Below are 21,379 nucleotides of genomic sequence, written 5' to 3' on the forward strand. Positions count from 1 at the left end.
GAAAGTAAAGAGATGGGGAAGATATTCCATGCACATGAAAACCAAAAGAAATAGACTTTCAAACAAAGACTAATAAGAGACAGACTAAGGCATTACATAATGATAAAGAAGTCATTCCAACGAGAGGATGTAACATTTGTAAATCTTTTTGCACCCCAACATAACAGCACCTAAATGTATAAAGCAAGTACCAGTAGGCCTACAGAGAGAAGTAGTAATACAATAGTAGGGAATTTTAATATCTCACATCAGTAGATAGACCACCCAGACAGAAAACCAGTAAAGGAACATCAGCTTTAAACAACATATTAGATGAGATGGACTTAATAGATACATACAGAACATTCCATCCAAAAGCAGTAGAATACACATTCTTCACAAGTGTACCTGGAACATTTTTCAGGGTAGATAGCATGTGGGCCACGTAATAAGTCTTATACCAACACCAGACAGGAATGCCACAAGAACAGAAAACTAAATGCTTGTATATTCTTGATGAACATAGATGCAAAAATCCCCAACAAAATAGCAAACAATTCATTGAGATCTTAAAAGGATCATGCACTGATCAGCTGGAATTAATTCTAAGGACATAGGGATGGTTCAGCTTGTGAAAATCAATGTGATATACTACATTAACAAAATGAAGGATAAAAATCATACGATCATCTCACTACATGCGGAAAGAGCATTTGACAAAATTCAGTATCTGTGATAAAGATCTAAAGTGGGTATAGAGGGAACATACCTCAACATAATAAAGGCCATGGATGACAGGCCCACGGCTAACATTGTACTGTGTTAAGATAAAAGCTTGTCATCTTAAATCATGAACAAGACTAGGATGCCCACTTTTATTCAGCATAGCACTAGATAGAAGTCCTAGCCACAGAAAGTAGTCCAGAAAAAAAAAACCAAAAGTCCAAATTAGAAATGAAGATGTGAATCTGTCAATTTGTAGATTATATATTATTATTACATAGAAAACCCTTAAAACCACCAAAAAACTGTTAAAACTAGTAAACAAATTCAGTCAAGTTGTAGGATATTAAAATCTGTTGTATTTCTATGCACTTAATATCCTACTGTCAGAAAGGGGAATTAAGACCATCACATGGCATTAAAAAAAATACCTATGAATAAATTTAACCAAAGAAGTTCCAGACCTGTATACTGAAAACTGTAAGACATTGATGAAAGAATTGAAGAAGACACAAATAAATGGAAAGATACTTGTGCTCATGGATTAAAAGAAAATTGTTAAAGTGTCCATACTGCTCAAAATAATCAACAGATTCAGTGTATTCCCTACCAAAATTCCAGTGAGGTTTTTCACTGAAATAAAACAGACTATCCTAATACTTGTGTGGAATCAAAAAAGACCCCAAATAGCCAAAGCAATCTAAAGAAAAAAGAACAAAATTAGAGGTATCACACTCCCTTATTTCAAACTATAATTACAAAGCTATAGTAATCAAACAGTATGGTAGTGGTATAAAAACAGACCAAAGATCAGTAGAATACAGAAGAGAGCCCAGAAATAAACACATGCAAATATGATCAATTAATTTATGATAAAGTAGTTAAGACTATACAATGGGGAAAGGACAGACTCTTCAGTAAAATGGTCTTGAGAAAACTGGACATGCAAAAGAATGAAACTGTCACTGTCTTACTGCATACACAGAAATTCATACAAAATGAAATAAAGACTTGAAGTAAGGCTTGAAAGCATAAAACTCCTAGAAGAAAACATAGGTGGTAAGCTCCTTGACATCAGTCTTGGCAGTGATTTTTCTAATCTGACACCAAACTAAAAGCAACAAAAGCAAAAATAAGTGGAACAATATTAAACTAAAAAGATTCTGTACAGCAAAGGAAACCATCAACAAAGTTAAAAAGCAGCTTACTAAGTGGGAGGAAATATTTGCTAATCATATATATCTGATAAAGGGTTAATACCCGAAACATACTAAACTCATATATATCAGTAGCCCCCTCCCCCCAAAAATCATAACAATCTGATTAAAAAGTAGGCAGAAGATCTGAAAAGACATTTTACAAAGATGACATACAGATGGCCAACATGAAAAGATGCTAAACATCACTAATCATCAGGGAAATGCAAATCACAACCATAGTGAGAGGTCCTGTCACACCTGTCAGATTGGCTGCTTTCAAAAAGGTAAGGCTGTGGAGAAAAGGGAACCCTTGTGCACTGTTGGTGGAATGTAAATTGGTATAGCCAACATAGAAAACCATGTGGAAGTTCCTCAAAAAATTAAAAATAACTATCTGACTCATTAACTCCACTTATGGGTATTAATCCAAGGAAAACAAAACACTAACTCAGAATAATCCATGTACTCCCATACTTATTGCAGCACTATAATAGCCAAGATATGGAAATAACCAAAGTTATCTATCAATGGATGAATAAAGATGTATACGTGTGTGTGTACACACCGTGGAATATATATAAATACAATGAAATGTTATGACATAAAAATGAAATTTTGCCATTTGTGACAACATGGATGGACCTTGAGGGCATTATGCTAAATGAAATAAGTCAGAGAATGACAAATACCATATGATCCCAATTGTATGTGGAATATAAAAAAACAAAACAAATTCATAGATAAAAAGATCAGTGGTTGCGAGAGGCTAGGGGTATGGAGTAGGTAAAATGGGTGAAGGGTGTCAAAGGTACATACTTCCAGTTATAAAATAAGTCACAGGGATGTAATGTACAGCATGGTGACTGCAATTAGTAATACTGTATTTCATATTGGAAAGTTGCTAACAGAGTCTTAATTCTCACCACACAAAATTTTTTTTTTTGTAATTAAGGTGATAGTTGTCAGCTAGACAATGTGATCAGTTGGCAGTGTATACAAATACCAAATCACTGTGTTGTACACCTGAAACTAATGTTATATGTCAGTTACACCTCAATAAAAATATTCATCATAGCATTGGAAGTCCTACTGACAGCATTTAGGCAAGAAAAATAAAAATCATCTAAATTGAAAAAGTAAAACTCAGTCGTTGCAGATGACAGGATACTATACACAAGAATACTGTGGCTTCAGTTCTAGACCACTGAATAAATAGTGCTAATAAAGTAAATGTTGTCAGTAAAGCAAGCCAAGTAAAACTTTTAGTTTTGCAGTGCATATAAAAGTTGTGTCTGGGGGCGCCTGGGTGGCTTAGTCGGTTAAGCGTCCACCTTTCGCTTAGGTCATGATCTCGCGGTTCGTGGGTTCGAGCCCCGCGTCGGGCTCTGTGCTGACTGCCAGCTCAGAGCCTGGAGCCTGTTTCAGAGTCTGTGTCTCCCTCCCTCTCTGACCCTCCTCTGCTCACGCTCTCTCTCTCTCTCTCTCTCTCTCTCTCTCTCTCTCTCTCCTGGAAATAAATTTAAAAAAATAAAAATATTTAAGAAAAAAAAAAGTTGTGTCTGTACTGTAGAGTATTAAGTGTGCAGTAGCTTTATGTCTAAAACAAAGTACATACTTTAATTAAAAATATTTTATTGCTAAAAAATGCTAACCATCATCTGAGCTTTCAGCAAGTTGCAATCTTTTTGCTGGTGGAGGGTCCTGCCTCGATGTTGATGGCTACTGAGTGATGATGGTGGTTACTGAAGGATAGGGTAGCTGTGGCAATTTTTAAAAATAAGACAGCAGTGAAGTGTGTTATGTTGATGGACTCTTTCTTTCATGAACAATTTCTCTGGAGCATGCAGTTCTGTTTGATAGCATTTTTAACCACTAAAAAAATTGGAATCAGTCCTTTCAAACCCTGCCATTGCTTGATCAACTAAGTTGAGGTAATATTCTGAATCCTTTGTACTCCTGTCAACAGCCTTCATAGCATCTTCACCAAGAGTAGTTTCCATCTCCAGAAACCATGTGTTTGCTCATCCATTAGAAGCAAGTCACGTGTTACAGTTTTATCATGAGATTGTAGCAGTTCAGTCACATTTTCAGGCTCCACTTCTGATTTTAGTTCTCTTGCTGTTTCCACCACAACTGCAGTTACTTCCTCCCCTGGAGTCTTGAGCCCTGAAAGTCCTCCATGAGGGTTGGAGCCTGTGAATGCTGGTATTTTGACCTCTTCTCAAGAATCACAAATGTTCCTATTGGCAGCTAGAATGGTGAATCCTTTCCAGAAGGTTTTCAATGTACTTTTATGAAAGGAACCACTATCTGTAGCAGCTATAGCTTTACGAGACATATTTCTTAAGACTTGAAATTTGAAGTTACCACTTAATCTTTGGTTCAGTATGGATATCGTATTAGCAGGCATGGCAACATTGTTGTCATTGTATATCGCCAGCAGAGCTCTTCGGAAATCAAGTATGTTGTCAGTAAGTAGTAATACTTAGAAAGGAATCTTTCTTTCTGAACAGTAGGTCTTAACAGTAGTGGGCTTAAAATGTTCAGTGATCCGCATTGCAAACAAATGTGTGGTCTTCCGGCTTTGTTGTTCCATTGTAGAGCAGAGGCAGAGTAGATTTAGCATAATTCTTAAGGACCCTGGGATTTTCAGAGTGGTAAATAAGCATTCGCTTCAGGTTAAAATCACAAACTACATCAGCAACAAAAGAGGGTCAGCCTGTCCTTTGAAACATTGAAGCCAGGTATTGACTTTTCTCTAACTATGAAAGTCCTTAAATGGCATCTTCTTCCAAAAGAAAGCTGTTTCATCTACATTGAAAATCTATTGCTTAGTGTAGCTATCTTCATTAATTAACTCATTAATTATTAATTACCTGAGCTAGATCTTCTGGATAACTTGCTGCAGCTTCTACATCAGCACCTCCTGCTTCACTTTGCACTTTTATGTAATGTAGACGGATTCTTTCCTTAAACTTCATGAGCCAACCTCTGCTGCCTTCCAGCTTTTCTTCTTCAGGTTCCTCACCTCTCTCATCCCTCATAGAATTTAAGAGAGTTAGGTCCTTGCCCTGGATTAGGCTTTGGCTTAAGGGTGTGTCATGGACTGGTTCAGTCTTTGATCCAGATCACTAAAACTTTCTCCATTATCAGCAATAAGCTGGTGTTCCTTATCTTTCACATGTTCAGTAGAGTAGCACTTTTAATTTCCTTCAAAAATTTTTCCTTTGCCTTCCCAGCTTTGCTGTTTGGTGCAAGAGGACTAGTTTTCAGCCCACCTTGACTTGTGACATGACTTCCTTGCTATTCTTAGTCATTTCTAGCTTTTGATTCAAAGTGGGAGACATGCAACTCATCCTTTCACGTGAATACCTAAGAGGCCATGGTAGAGTTAATTGGCCTGATTTCAATATTGCTGTGTCTCAGGGAATAGGGAGGCACAAGAAGAGGGAGAGAGATGGTGGTGGTGGAGCAGATAGAACACACATTTATTAATTTCGCCATCTTCCATGGGCAGTTTGTTGTGCCCCACAGCAGTTCTGTTAGTAACATCAAAGATCACTGATCACAGATTACTGTAATATAGCAATAATGAAAGTTTGAATATTGTGACAGGTACCAGCATGTGATAGAGATACAAAGTAAGCACAGGTTATTGGAAAAATCAAGCCAATAGACTTGCTGAATACAAGGTTGCCTCAAACGTTCAATTTGGGGGAAAAAATTGCAATATCTGCAAGGCACAGTAAAGTGAAATGCAGTAAAACAAGGTATGTCTCTACAGAGAATCCAGAAGGTCCACCAAAGAACTATTAGAATAAATGAGCTCAGTAGGGTTGCAGGATACAAAACTAACATGCAGAAATTAGTTGTGTTTCTATGCACTAATAAGCTATCAGAAAGAGAAGAAAACTCATTTACAATTGCATCCAAAGGAATAAAATACCTAGCAATAAATTCAGTCAAGGGAAATGAAAGACATGTACTCTGAAAACCGTTAACATATTGATGAAAGAATTTGAAGATGATACAAATGTATAGAAAAGTATTCTGTGCTCATGGATTTAAGGAATTACAAAATGTCCATTCTACCCAAAGCAATCTACAGATTCAGTACATCTCCATCAAATACCAAAGACATTTTTTTTTTTTACAGAACTAGAACAAAAAATCCTAAAATTTGTATAGAACCACAAAAGACCTCAAATAGCCAAAGTAGAATTGAGGAAGAGGAACAAAGCAGGAAGTCTCATGCTCCCTGATTTCAAACTCTAATTACAAAGCCATAGTAAATGAATTAGTATAGTATTGGCATGGAAACAGACATATAGATCAATGGAATAGAATGGAGAGCAGAAAGATAAAGCCACTATTCTGTGGTCAATTAATCTGTGGCAAAGGAGACAAGAAGAATACACAATGGGGAAAAGAAACATTTTTAAAAAGTATTTTTGAGAGCAAGAGAGTGTGAGCACGGAATGGGTTGGGGAGAGAAGGGGACACAGAATCTGAAGCCAGCTCCAGCTCTGAGCCATCAGCACATAGCCTGATGCAGGGTTCTAACTTGTGAACTGCAATATTATGACCAAAGTCGGATGCTTAACCAGCTGAGCCGCCCAGGCACCTCTTAGTCTTTTTAATAAATGGTGCTGGGAAAACTGTACAGCTACATGGAAAAGAATGAAACTGGACCACTTCTTACATCATCCACAAAAATAAATTCAAGATGTGTTAAAGTTGAATGTGAGGCCTAAAGTTAGAAACTTCTAAGAAGAAAACATAGGCAGTAAGCTCTTTTAGCAGTATTTTTTGGATCAGTCTCTTAGGCAAAGGCAACAAAAACTAAAATGGGATTACGTCCAATTAAAAAGTTTTTGGACAGTGTAGGAAACCATCAAATAAAGGAAAATGCACCCATTGAATAGGAGAAAGAATTTGGAAGTCATCATACATCAGGTAAGTATTAAAGGTTAATATCCAAAGTATATAAAGAACTTAAACATTTTATAAAAAAAAAAAAAACCTTGATTAAAAAATGGGCAAAGGGCTTGAATAGACATTTTTCCAAAGGAGACGTGTAGATGGTGGTCAACAGGTACATGAAAAGACATCAGCATCACTAATCATCAGGGGAAGTACAAATCAAAACCATAATGAGATAGATAATACCTCATGCCAGTCAGAATGGCTGATGTGAGAAAGACAAGAAATAGCAAGTGTTCATAAAGTTGTGGAGAAAAGGGAACCTTAGTCCACTAGTGTTTGTAGGAATGTAAATTGGTACAGCCATGGTGGAAAATAGTACTAGTTTCTCAAAAAAATAAAAATACAGCTGTCATCTGATCCAAGAATTCTAGTTCTGGATATTAAAAGAAAAGTACCAATTTGAAGAGAGAGGTGCACCCATATGTTCATTGCTGCATTATTTACAATAGTCAAGATGAGGAAGCAACCTAAGTATCTGTCAGTAGATGAATGAAGATGTGATATATATCTATAATGGGGAAAAAAAAAAGGTGAAGTCTTGTTATTTGACAAATGGACCTTGAGGGTATTATGCCGAGTGAAATAAGTCAAAGACCAGTACCTGATTATTTCACTTACATTAGAATCTTAAAAAAATCAAAGCAGAAACAGACTCATAGATACAGGAACCAAAGTGTTAGTTACTAGTTGAGGGAGTAACTCAACAGATGGATGAAATAGATGAAGGGGAATGGATGAAATAGGTGAAGAGGAGATTAAGAGGTAGACTTCTAGATATAAACTATGGTGTAATGTACAGATAATAGTCAATATTGTCATTACTATATGGTGATAGTAACGACTAATTTTGGGGATCAGTTCCTAATGTATAAAAATGTTGAATCATGTACACCTGAATCCTAGGATATTTTGTGTAATTATATTTAATTAAAAAAACATTGGGGTGCCTGGGAGGCTCAGTCACTTAAGTCTCCAACTCTTGATTTCTTCTCAACAGTTCATGAGATCAAGCCCCACATGTGGCTTCTACTGACAGTGTGGAGCCTGCTGAGATTCTGTTTCTCCCCCACTCATTCTTTGTCTCTCAAAGAAACATGAAAAAAAAAAAAAAAAACAAATTATTTAAGTTAGATTGTGATAGAGTATGAAAGGCGGTAGTCAAAATTAAGAATTAGGATTTGTACATAGTCTGGCACAATGGGTGGCAGAAAGACTCAACTTTGGTTGTGGTCAGATTAGAGGTTTTTGAGGAATTTTTCAACAGTGTCAAGCAATTCTGAGATCTATAGTATAAATGTCTGATTGCAAGGTCAGTTTTTATTGGGTTTGTTATTTTGGTAATGGACCTTTCTTGACAACATGGAAGATTTATGTTTTTTTTAATACTATTAAACTATAATTGCTCTAAAATTAGACACTGAAGAGGAGTTGCCTGGCATCGTTCTCTGCCTTGGGAGTCTCTCGCCTATCCAAAGAGTCACTTCACTTGCTTCTACTCATTTGCTGTCCAGAAGGGGCATGGAAAGCAATAGCACATACTGATCTAAAGTTGGTTAGGTACTTTTTCAGAAAAGTCGTCTAATCAGTTTCTTGAATTTTTTTCCTTATTATTAACAAACAGTGACTTTTGTGTTTTTGCAGGGGATAATCTTGGCCAACAGTATAATAGTCCACAAGAAGTTATTGGCAAACGAGGATCCGATATCATCATTGTAGGCCGGGGCATAATAATGTCATCTAATCGTCTGGAAGCAGCTGAGTTGTACCGAAAAGCTGCTTGGCAAGCTTATTTGAGTAGACTTGGAATTTGAGTGTCTTGGATACATGTTTGTGAAGACCTTGAAGATACATGATCTCCTGAGATGCATAGCGTGAAATAATCAGCATTTGATTGGATTCTTTCGTGGGTTCTGTGTTGGAATGACTTCTAGATTTCTCACAGTCTTTAGGAAATACTGAATGATGAGTAATCACTGCATTGTTACTATAATAAATTTATTTTCAAGGTTTTTTTTTTGGTTTTTTTTATTGAGACTGATATTGGTTAGGCAATCACAGTCCTGCCTGTGTTGGGGTCTTTCATATTTGAACATTGCCCCCCACCCCCACCCCATGTCTAGATCCGACTTTGATTCTTTTAAGTGTTGTGACACAAAAATTTTTAAGACCTCAAAAGGCCCAAACCAGTACAATATTTCATATTGTCCTTTATTCTGGGTCTTATGTGATGCCCAAATAATATTTGCTATTCTACTTGTCTATTTAAAAGGGACAGTCGAGGTATCCAAAGGGAGAAAGGAAGTGGGCCAGGTGATGGTGGTAGCTACGACCCTGAAGCCAATACCTGACTTTGCTTGCAGCCATGGGCAGTACTCGTGGACCTGTGCTGAGGCAGGCACAGACTCCTCGTGCCTTACTTGGATTACAAGTGGACAAGCTGCTCTGTCATTTATTTAAAGATAGTAGTGTCACGACATCGAAGGGTCCGTTTGAAGGTTTGTACAACTATCCCAACTGCCATTGATAAGGAAGTCTGCCTTCACCAGAAATAGAGAAAGCCCAGCAACAGCTGACACTGTTATCAACATTTCTGGGTTTCTGCTCAGGTAGGGCCAGGGACGTCCATCTTTACAGACCCCACCTTCATGCATGTGCCATAACCAGTTGAGCAGCCCCTCTCCCTCGGGTCCCTAATACACTATTTTTTCCCACAAGTTCTGAATTTCTACATGATCCCTCTTTTCCAGTAGTGACAGATTTTTCCCCATTCTGTATATTTTCTTTCATCTTTTCAGGAAGTGTCTTAGAGGACAGAAGGGTATGAGCTCAGGTGATCATTTTGCAACAGGTGGCCTCATTCTGCATGTTCAAGGCCTTGTTTAGTAGAGGGCCACTGTGGCCATTGCAGCTGAAGGCTCTCTGTCCTTACTCCATCAGCACATTGAGAAGCATGCTGAGAACTACCAAACTGGTAACATGTTTTTCAGGTCCAGTGAGACATCTTGGGGCATTCCATTCCCGTTGAGTCACCACGCCTGCCCTTCACAGGTATAAGCTCTGGCCACAAATACGCGCTACCTGCTCTGCTGCAGAAGCTCATCCAGGGCCCACTAGGTAATGAAATCAGAGGCCCTGCCCTGACCATGCATTTAAAATGCAGAATTCTGGGAGCGCCTGGGTGGCTCAGTCGGTTAAGCGTCCAACTTTGCTCAGGTCATGATCTCACGGTTTGTGGGTTCGAGCCCCGTGTTGGTCTCTGTGCTGACAGCTAGCTCAGAGCCTGGAGGCTGTTACAGATTCTGTGTCTTCCTCTCTGACCCTCCCCTGCTCATGCTGTCTCTCTCTCTCTCTCTCTCAGAACTAAATAAAACATTTAAGAAAAAATTTTAATGCAGAATTCTGGGCCCCACCAGAGATTCTGCCTCAGATTTGGGGTAAGGTGTTTCTAACAAGAGCTTCCTGTGATTCTGATGTTTGAGAATAAGCCGAATGCTTTTCTGGGACTTTAAGCAAAAACCCCACCTGGGCTCAAAACTTTGGAACGCAAACTGATTTAGATAAATAACTTGGCTGTCTCAGGGACTAGGAGGGTACTTTTCAGCTGGGAAGTATTTTGGAGACATTAGATCATGTAGCCCTTTCAGTCAAGGCATATTTATGGAGCATAAGCGCTGACCATTATAGCCTGTCCTGGCAAGAAAAGTGGGAAGTGTCTTCACAGGGCACCCAGAACATGTGTAAGACTAATGAAGTGGAGAACTATCCCCTGGCCTCTTCTGGTATTGTAGACATTTAGTAAGGCATAAGCCAGTTGGTTTGTAGTGCTGGAGGCACCTAAGAAATCTGGTCTGGCTCCCGTAGCGTACAGCTACAGGAGTGGAGACCCAGGATGGTCATGAGATCTAGTCACTGCCGCCTATGGCTAACAGTCTCCGTCCCAGCTCAACCTGAATTGTGTTGACTCCAGTTCTCTCTAGGAAGAGCTCCCTAACATAGCCCCTGGGGACTGACAGAAGGTGAAGAGCCAAAAATTAAGTCCTCCATTAAGAGAAACCTCGGGCTGCATGTAGCCCCAGTCCCAGGAAAAGCCTCAGACTGTTCAAGGCTAAAGCCATCCTCAGACCGCCCTCAGTTCAGCTAATCAAAAAGAAAAAAAAGAACCATTCCTATGGTCTTGAGTCAAGGCTGGAAACTGCAGATACAAACTAGCTCCTTCCGCTTCTGTACCATTGCTTAAGGCTTGAGTTTCAGCCTCCCCGGAACTATCAGGCAGCTGCACACTGCCCAAGGCCGAAGAAACTGGCCACCACATCACTCCTCCACACTACCCTGGCAACACTCAATCAGGAAAGGCCAGCAGCCACCCTCCGCCTTACTGAAGGAAGGGCCTAGGGAGAGAGAAGTTAACCTGTTAGTCGCCGAACAAGACCCTAGACTCGCTCTATGATTGGCTGAATTCAAAGGTATCCTAAATGTTGTAATTGGATCCCGCCAAAAACCTGATGGCGGGAACCAATCAAATATGGTATATGTTCATATTTAAATATCAACCAATGACAAACCTGTAACCATAGAGATCTCCTGTCCCTCCCCACGACTTGTTTACTCCTGTCTATAAAAAGGCTGCAAAGGCTTTGTTCAGGGCCTCTCAGCGTCACCGGCAACGAATGCGCGGAGGTCCGGGTTCGAACCTGCAAATAAACAACCCTTGCCAATCGGCTTGGACTCTGGTCTCTGGTGGTCTGTTTTTGGGGGGTCTCTCGAACTCTGGGCGTTTCAAAGGCACTGGAAGGTGAAGGTGGCCAGCTTGAAGGCACCTTTAATGTTATTTCCTCTCAACTCCCATTCACCCATCTCTACTGAACAAAATGGCTTCTGGGTTCATTCAGGTAAGGCCTAGAAGCAGGACTACAGGCTCTGCCAAGATCTCCAAAGAAGGGCGCAGGTGCCAGCTGTTGCCTCCGTTAAGGTAGAAGAAGGACCAAAAGTGGTGGGGAGGCTTAGGACTTGTGGAAGAGTGGCGTGAGTGTGTGTGCGTGCATGCGTGCGTGCGCGCGCCCCAGAGGGTCAACGGAGTTTTCCTTGCTCAGGAGGAACGGGTTTCTGACAGAGACTCTCCCAGTTACTGTAATGCTGGCCCTTAGAAATCTGCAGGCCTCCTACCAGCCGCAGTTTGCTGCTCTAGGAGCATCTGTCCCACCTCCCAAGGTGTACAGAGGTGAGAGTAGACAAAACAAAGTGCCTGAGGAAATCCAGCAACCAGGGAAGGAAAGCAAAGAAAACCACCCATCATAGCTCCAAGAGAGCGGGATTCAGTCAGTCTTGGGTTCATTGCAGTGCCTGGGATGGGGCCCAGCAAACGGTTTCTGAATGCTCACAAGCACAAAGCCCGTGGTGAGACTGAGCTGCTGCAGGAAACACCACACTTCAGGGACCAAAATACCAAAAACGAGACACGGGTTTTGGGAGAACTTCTATAATTTTAGCTTTGAATTTGAAAGTGGGATGGAAAAATTTAAAGATGGTATGATAATATTGAGAACTACATTCATGGGCTGAGAGAGCGAGTGGAAGAAACCATCAAAATTCAGAACAAGGAAACGAATGGAAATAGGGAGTAAATGAGAGCCTTTGAGGACAGATGCAGGAATAAAAGACATTCTGGGAGGAGAGGAAATCGTTTTAAAAATAACGGACATCTCTAGTTAGAATAAGTACTTGAGTGTGCAGGTTAAAAGTGCCCACTAGGGGCGCCTGGGTGGCTTAGTCGGTTGGGCGTCCGACTTTGGCTTAGGTCATGATCTCGCGGTTCGTGGGTTCGAGCCCCGAGTCGGGCTCTGTGCTGACTGCCAGCTCAGAGCCTGGAGCCTATTTCAGAGTCTGTGTCTCCCTCTCTCTCTGACCCTCCCCTGCTCACGCTGTCTCTCTCTCTCCTAGAAATAAATAAAAATATTTATTTAAAAAATGCCCACTAAATTCTAGGCAGGAATCATGGACAAAGGCATAGATTTAGGCATATCCTATAAAAATTACTGAATTTCAAGGATAAAGATCACCAAAAAAATGAATCAGACCAGTAGCAGGCTCACCTTTAACACAGGAAGCCTGGACACAGGGAGTGACCTGTGTGGGCTCCAAGAAGACAGTCATAACCAGTAATCCTGAGCCCAGCCATATGATCCCCTGTCATGTGGTAGTGGCCAATTGTGTTTCTTAGGCTTCTTGCTCATGGGGCACTTCAGGGCTCAGACTCCATGTCTACACTAGCAAGTGAGATGCACTGAGCCTGTGCCTTTTAAAGGGCCCATCAGGTGGAAGCTGGTGGTACAGAGGTAAAGTGGGTATATCTAGCCAATAGAACTGGGATCTGCTAGTAGCTGAAGTGGTGACTTAGAATCACAGGAAATCTCAGAAGCTTAGGGAACCGAAATTGGAAGCCCCTTAGAGATCATCTAATCCAATCACCCCATTTCACATGAGGACCAATGAGAAATCTGCACAAGGTTGCAGAAGAGCTGATTACAAGCAGAGCAAGGATGAGAATCCTTTTTTTTTTTTTTAATTTTTGAGGGTGCGAGAAATGGAGTGTGAGTGAGGGAGGAGCAGAGATAGGGAGACACAGAATCAGAAGCAGGCTCCAGGCTCTGAGCTGTCCGCACAGAGCCGGGCATGGGGCTTGAACTCACAAACTGAGATCACGACCCGAGCCAAAGTCGGACGCTTGACTGAGCCACCCAGGCACCACAAGAATCCTCGTCTCTTGACTCCCAATTCGGTATTTTTGTTATACTCTCTTTACCCCCTTTCTATATAGGTAGATACATTCTTTTTTATCCCTTTATGTCTATATGTAGATTTGCAACTATATGTATATTCTTTCATCATTTAATCAACCAAGCATTTATTGAATACAGGAAATGCTCCAGACTGTCACTGCCCTGGTCATTATGGAACTTAGTTTCTAAACTTTCAAAAGGACTTCCATACCAGCATAAGAGACATCAGCCAGTTTTTCCTTCCTATCAGTCTCAAGAGACATGTTCTTCCAGGAAGATATTGAATCTTCTCAGGATTCAATAGAAAAGTACCAAACTCAAGTGGCAATTCTATTGTCCCCATTCTCTCCCCCTCCCTGAATCCGTACACTTTGCCATGTGACTCAAACGGCCAAGTCACATTTGAGGTGGAGAATATTTCCCACCCCCACTGGTAGTAGTCTTTGGCCAATGGAATGTGGGTGGAGGTGACAGGCTACTCATTCTGAAGCCAGGCTCGTGTGTTTCTGTTCACCCTTCTTTCACCTCTGCCACCACCATGAGAAGAGCATGCCCTGGTTAGCCCACAGGTCCCAGAAGAGTAAGAAAAAAGGAGAGTGGAGCCCACACCAATCACCCACAGGAGACCCAGCTGGTCTATAAGCATAATAGTAATTGCTTATTTATCATGTCATGGAATTCTGAGATGGTTTGTTATGCAACAGTAGCAAACGCCTAACATGTTGCAGCTCTCCAAGACCTAGCCTTGGTTACCAGGAAGACAAAAATTTTATTCCACCAACAATCAGTTTTCCCAGTCCTCCACTCTGGCTGCTTTCAGTAATCTCTCTCAAAGCAATGGCTGCCTGAACTGTGGCAGGCACGCTAACTGCAGAGAGTGAGTCTGATGGCCAGTTCTACCCACCAACGAGAGCCTTTCAGTTAAACAGGCAGGGAGCAAGACCTGCCCCAGATTGTGACAGAAAAGCTAATTGCAGACAGCAAGTCTGACTGTTAGCCCTACCTACCAATGAGCCCAAAGTGGTGGCCTCAAACAGGCCTCTCAACAGCATGGAGACCGAACCCTGTCCAGTGCCCCCACAGCAGACAGCAGGTCATTGCAGCTGGCTGGGCTGAAGGCCACCATGGCTCAGCCACACACAGTAGGGTACATGCAGCCCACACGGGGGATACCCCAGGAGCACCTGGTTCTGGTGACCAGCAGGGATTACACTACAGGGTGACACAGGACTTCTACAAAAAAGACACAACTTTTAAGACCAGGAGCTGTAGGTGACCTACTTAATACATAGAAACTAAGAGAGTTAGATAAAATGAGGAGATATAGTAATACATCCCAAATGAAAGAACAACACAAAAATCATAGTAAAAGGGCTAAATAAAATGAATATAAACAACATGTCTGAAAACTCCAAGTAATGGCCATAAGGATACTCACTGGACTTGAGAAAAGAGTATATGAACTCAGAACTTCAACAAAGAGATAGATTTAAATAGAAATCAGAGCTGACAGGCATTCACTTCTGAATGTTCCCTCTGTAAAGAGGGCTTTCATACTATTTTTACTTTCTATTCTTATAATAAATTTTTGCCTGCTGCTCATTTTATTGGGGCCACCATTCCTCAAGGTGGGAAGACAACAAATCCCAGGTATTGAGTTTGGTGGCGAGAGCTTGGAATTTGTAGTTCAACAAAATCTTGGTTGAAATACTGACTCTGGAGAGAGGGACAATCATGGCAGAGAAGTAGGGGGATCCGAGGTTCCCTGGTCTCTCAAACAAAGCAACGTTGAAGCTAAAGGACATTGAACTCCAAGAGTCCAGGTGACAAAGAGACAGTCACTTCTAGGGACCCATCAGGACAACCTGATGGGCCACTGGGAGAGATCCGCTTCTGCATAGAGACAAAGGGAATAGAAAGAGCAGCTGGGGAAGCATAAGACTGTATCAGGACAAGAGAAAAGCCAATGACTGGGCAGAGAAAGGTCCAATCTCTAACCGCTGGGCTTTCTCCAGACTGGGGCTGGCTGTCCTGATGGTGCACACGGGGAGGAGGGGAGCCAGCCCCTGGCTCGGTGGCTAGGTCAGGGATGCAGTCCACAGTAGGAGAAAGCCATCCCCTCCCTGGAACGCTGTGGGACAGGACAAAGCCTGCCTGCATCTGCCAGCCAGAGACCACATATTGGGCGGTGCTGAGCATCACTTCCCAGTACCAGGGTGCACAGAGCGGATTCCAGCCAAGCGCCGGGCTCGGGAGTGTGCAAAGTGGGACAAACCGCCTCCTTTGCACCTGCAACCCAGTGAGAACGGCTTGAACAGAGTGGTTTGAATCACTGGTCCATGGAGGAGTGATGGGAGGGTGGGGGGAGAGGCAGGAGGTCGCCATTTTTCTCCCCACCCCCATCAAGTCGGGACTTCAAGGATAGGACAGCAGTCCCACAGTGGAGGCAGGACCCACCTACACCAAACAACGCCCCTCGGTGCCTGGTGACTGCGTATCTATTGGAGCTGGATAGCTGCTGAGGAACAGACAGCCCTTCCTCCAGACCAGCACTGATGCATTGCTTGGTTTAATTCTCAGATAGTTCTTATTATATAAATACATTCTTTCTTCCTTTTCTCCTTATCTCTTCCCTCCTCTAGTCTGGTTGCTCTGGTTGTTTGTTTAAGCAGACATATAATCCATTCTCTTGATACCTGTTCCTCACCGCCTTCTTTATTCTCCATTCTCTCTCTCTCCCTCTGGAATAAGCCATATAGTTTCTCTGTCTGGACATTATTTTTTCTTTCTCCCCGCCTCCTTCTTTATTTTCCTTCCTCTTTCTCTCTGGATTAAGCTGTATAGTTTCTCTGCTCAATTCTTATTTTTTCTTTTTCCCCACCCCTGTCATTTCTCTCTTTGTATAGGATAAGGCCTCTTCCATCTGCACTGCCTCCACCTTGTTGTTTACTTGTAGCTGGTGTTTTTGTTTTTTTGTTTTTGGGGTTTTGTTTGTGTGTTTGCATGTTTTTGTTTTCTGTTTCTTTGTTTTCCTTTCCATGGCTACTTCAACGAACAACTCAAAGCACATCCAGTGGAGGGTTCAAAACATCAAGTAGGGATATAAAGTAACCAAAGTCACAAAAACAGAGAGCAAGTTAACACACTCCAAAAAACACCTCCTGAACAGCCAGGCCCTGGACAGTGTATGACCCCTCTTTAATATAGTAGTGCTCACAGGTGTAGGGTGTATAACAAGCTTTTAAAACACATGAGGGACAGAAAACTAGCCAATATGATGAAACAAGAGAGTCTCCTCAAAAGAAATTCCAGGAAGAAATGACAGCTAAAGAATTGCTCAAAACAGATAAAAGCAATATAACTGAACAAGAATCTAGAAATAATAGACATAAGATTAATTACTGGACTTGAAAAAAAGCATAGAAGACAGCAAAGAATTGATTGCTGCAAAGATCAAGGAACTAAAAAATAGTCATGATGAATTTTAAAATGCTGTAAATGAGGTGCAAAATAAATTAGAGGTGGTGACAGCGGGAACTGAAGAGGCAGAGGGTAGAATAGGTGAAATAGAAGATAAAATTATGGAAAAAGATGAAGCTGAGAAAAAGAGAGATTAAAAATATTCTGGATCACGAGGGAAGAATTAGAGAACTAAGTGATTCAATGAAATGAAACAATACCTATATCACAGGAGGTCTAGAAGAAGAGAAAGGTGTGCTTGAACAAATCATAGCTGAGAACCTCCTCAGTTTGGTGAAGGAAATGGACATTGAAATCCAGGAGGCACAGAGAACTCCCTTCAGATGTAACTTAATCTTCTGCACAACATATTATAGTGAAACTGGCAAAATACAAAGATAAAAAGAGAATTCTGAAGGCAGCTAGGGATAAACGGGCCTTAATCTACAAGGGTAGACATATAAGGGTAGTATCAGACCTATCTCCTGAAACTTGGCAGGCCAGAAAGGAGTGGCAGGAAATATTCAATGTGATGAATTGGAAAAATATACAGCCAAGAATCCTTTCTCCAGCAAGCCTGTCATTCAGACTAGGAGAAGAGATAAAGGTTTTCCCCAACAAAAACTGAAGGAATTCATCACCACTAAACCAGCTCTACAGGAGATCCTAAGGGGGACCCTGTGAGTGTTGCAAAGACCACAAAGGACCAGAGACATCACTATAAGCATGAAACCTGATAACACAATGAATCTAAATCTATATCTTTCAATAATAACACTGAATGTAAATGGAGTAAATGCTCCAATCAAAAGACACAGGGTGTCAGAATGTGAAAAAAAAAAAAACCAAAAAACTAGACCCATCTATTTGCTATCTATGAGACCCACTTTAGACCTGAGGGCACCTGCAGATTGAAAGTGAGGGGATGGAGAACCATCTATCATGCTACTGGAAGTCAAAAGAAAGCTAGAATAGCCATACTTCTATCAGACAAACTAGATTTTAAACTAAAGACTAACAAGAGATGAAGAAGGGCATTATATAATAATTATGGGGTATATCCATCAAGAAGAGCTAACAATTATAAATGCTTATGCACCAAATTCAGAAGCACCCAAATATATAAAACAATCACAAACCTAAGCAATCTTATTGGTAAGAATGCTGTAATTGCAAGGGACTTTAATACTCCACTTACAGCAATGGACAGACCACCTAGACAGCAAATCAATAAAGAAACAATGGCCCTGAATGATACACTAGACTAGATGGAATTGATAAATATATTTAGAACTCTTCATCTTAAAGCAGCAGAATATACAGTCTTTTCGAGTGCACATGGAACATTCTCCAAGATAGATCACATATGGGTCACAAAACAGTCCTCAATAAATATAAAAGAACTGAGATCATACCATGCACACTTTCCGATCACAATGCTATAAAACTTGAAATCAACCACAGGAAAAAGTTTGGAAAACCTCTAAATGTATGGAGGTTAAAGAACTCCTATGAAAGAATGAATGGGTCAACCAAGCAATTAAAGAAGAAATTACAAAATATATGGAAACAAATGAAAATGAAAACCCAACAATCCAAACCCTTTGGGATGCAGCAAAGGCAGTCCTAAGGGGAAAATACATTGCAATCCAGGCCTATCTCAAGAAACAAGAAAAATCCCAAATACAAAAATCTAACAGCACACCTAAAGGAACTAGAAGTGTTATGCCCAGATTGCAAGAACCCCAAAGACCACCCAGGAGCCGATTCCGATGCAAGCACACGAGGGTCTTTATTCAAGCTCGACCAGGGACTCCAACGTATCCCAAAGCAGCGGTGATGGTATGGAGCCCCGAACGCAGGGTCGCAGGGCTTTGCGGTTACAGTGGGATTCAGGAGTTTTCCAGCATGGCAGTCCCTGATAGGTTGATTTTTAGTACAGGCTGTCTTGTCAGTACTCGATTGGCTTGGCCCATCTGGCCTGACTGCAAACTGCCAACAGGAGCGTCTTGGGACATAGACGCCTCTTTTAAACTGATTGGCTGTTGCTGTTGCTAGGGAAGCAACTAAGAGCAGGCTGCCTAAGTACTTCCTGCAGTTTTTCCTGGGACTGGGTTCGAGCCTAGTTCACCCTCAAAATGGAGGCTTTTTCTAAAGTGGAGTCAATTAGATTTAGGTCTCACATTCCCCTCTTTTCTTGAGACTTCTATGGACCCAATCACGGGTCCTCTAGGAGCTCGAGGTCACCAGGCCTATCTATGTTTTGGGGATGTTGGTATTGTGTCCGGAGGACCACTAATTGGATGGCCCCCAAGCGTTCTTTCATAAATGTAACCAGTCTATTAAGGATGCAAGGTCCAAAGGTTAGTAACAACAATAAAATCAGTAGGGGGCCTAATAAAGTAGAAATCAGGGTAGTTAGCCAAGGGGAGCTGTTAAACCATTTCTCGAACCCAACTCTGGTTCAGCTCATACTCTCGTTTTCTTCTGGCTAGGCCTTCTCTTACCTTAGCCAGAGATTCTTTGACTACCCCTGAATGATCAACATAAAAACAGCATTCTTCCCTGAGGGCAGCACATGTTGGGAGCCATTCTGGGCCCACTAGTCGAGAGGACTCCTGGTGAGGTTGGGGCAGGTTTGCACGTTCTCTTGCCAGTCGGATGGCGACCGATATCCACCCCCACTCAATCCTCTCTGCTTGAGCACTGACCCCTAAGGTACCTTGTTGATCAATATCGGGAGTGACTTGTCCCCTTATTCCAGCCCTGGTATGATGATTGCACCTTGTGAAGGAACTTATTGTGGGAACTTCTTCTTTTGATTATGGGAACAGACATCGTGTCTCCAGAAGGTCCTGTTTCCCTCCATACTTTCCCTTGAGCTATGAACAGGCTAATGACCCTTACTCATAAAAGATTGACCTTTACATGTACAATTCTGTTTCTACTGTTGCGTTAGTCCAGGATGTTCATACAGCTCAACATGTAAATCAACTAACCAAAAATGTCTCTCATGCCCTAGCTATTCAAGAAATCATAAAAGTAGACACAAAGGTAAATGCACTCGAAGAGGCTATTCTATGTATTGGAAATAAGCTAAACTCTTTAAAGGTATGGTTGGCTCTCCGGTGCCATAAAGAATATAACTGGAAAATCAAGTCTTGCCCGGAGACAAAGAGCCTAACTTAGAGAGAAGGAACAGATAAGGGCAGAAGACAAGTTAGTACATACACCTTTGCTAACTGATGGTGTATAGCAGCCCCTTCCCCAAGGCCTACATTCCACAAACACCTTCCTTACCCTGGCAGCTGTGATGAGGATGGATAAGAGTATCTACAAACCTATGACTTAATCTTAACGTTATTAAAATGTGAACACCTTGTTATTTTCTTAGTTACTCAACCTCACTATAATTGGAGCAGTTCTGCAAGAAGACTTCTGTAAAACCTGTTTCTGTACATATTCCAAAAACATCTTATCACAAAGAGCTATCCATTGTAAAAATTCCATTTCCTGATGCCATGTTAACATTTGACCTATAAATAAAGACACCAAAACCGACAGGACGGAGATGCCTGCCTGGTGATCAGAAAGGATCTCGGGGCTCTCTCACTCTCTCTCTTGCCGACACCGTCCATCCTTCAGGGACCCCTGGACCTGCCGGATCCGGCCTCCAACAAGCACATAATCCCCCTTGCTGGAGGAATAAAAGGCCCAAGCCCCTTCTGTTCTGCAGTACTACCTCTGCTAGTGAGGTCAGGGATTCTTGTAAATGGGCAATGGAGTTTTCTAGGTTCTGGATGTCAATGTCTATGGCCATTCTTAAGTCCTGATAGCTTTTACTTTGGGTTGCTAAGGCTGAAATACCAGTCCCTGCTCCTGTCACTCCTAGGCCCAGAAGGATGGTCAGGGTGAGAGTAGAGATAGGCTCTCTCCTGACCCGCATCAGGTAGCTTGACCCAGTCAGGGATGTTATAATTCATGTTTTCCGCTGTAGTTTGAGCTTTAGTGGATTCTCTGGGTCCTTGAAGGCCTTCCAGTCTGGATTTGGAGCGAGGTAGTCATCCTTGTTGGCAAACGGGTCAGCTGGTTTGGCATGGGTGTAGTGGACCCAGGCAGCAATGCCGCCTACCTTTAGGGCCGTTGGGGTGGTCAGTAGCACAACATAAGGTCCCTTCCAGCGTGATTCTAAGTTGCCCTGGCGGTGTCTCTTCACATAGACCCAGTCACCAGGCGGTACCTGTGTGGCTCCGGTGG

The 21,379-nt window shown here is 41.7% G+C and overlaps 1 protein-coding gene across 2 annotated transcripts in view; it reads left to right on the forward strand.

The window, feature by feature from the left end:
* Positions 1 to 8,896, forward strand: part of UMPS (uridine monophosphate synthetase) — a 31,696-nt gene extending 22,800 nt beyond the window's left edge. For both annotated transcript variants that reach the window (XM_077767626.1, XM_077767628.1), the window contains exon 6: positions 8,529 to 8,896. In XM_077767626.1, coding sequence (XP_077623752.1) covers positions 8,529 to 8,698 — 170 coding nt within the window. In that variant the 3' untranslated portion in view covers positions 8,699 to 8,896. The remainder of the gene's footprint in view (positions 1 to 8,528) is intronic.
* The last annotated feature ends 12,483 nt before the right edge of the window (positions 8,897 to 21,379 follow it).

Source organism: Crocuta crocuta, unplaced genomic scaffold, assembly GCF_008692635.1.
Source record: "Crocuta crocuta isolate KB4526 unplaced genomic scaffold, BGI_CrCroc_1.0 scaffold45, whole genome shotgun sequence".
Lineage (NCBI taxonomy): Eukaryota > Metazoa > Chordata > Mammalia > Carnivora > Hyaenidae > Crocuta > Crocuta crocuta.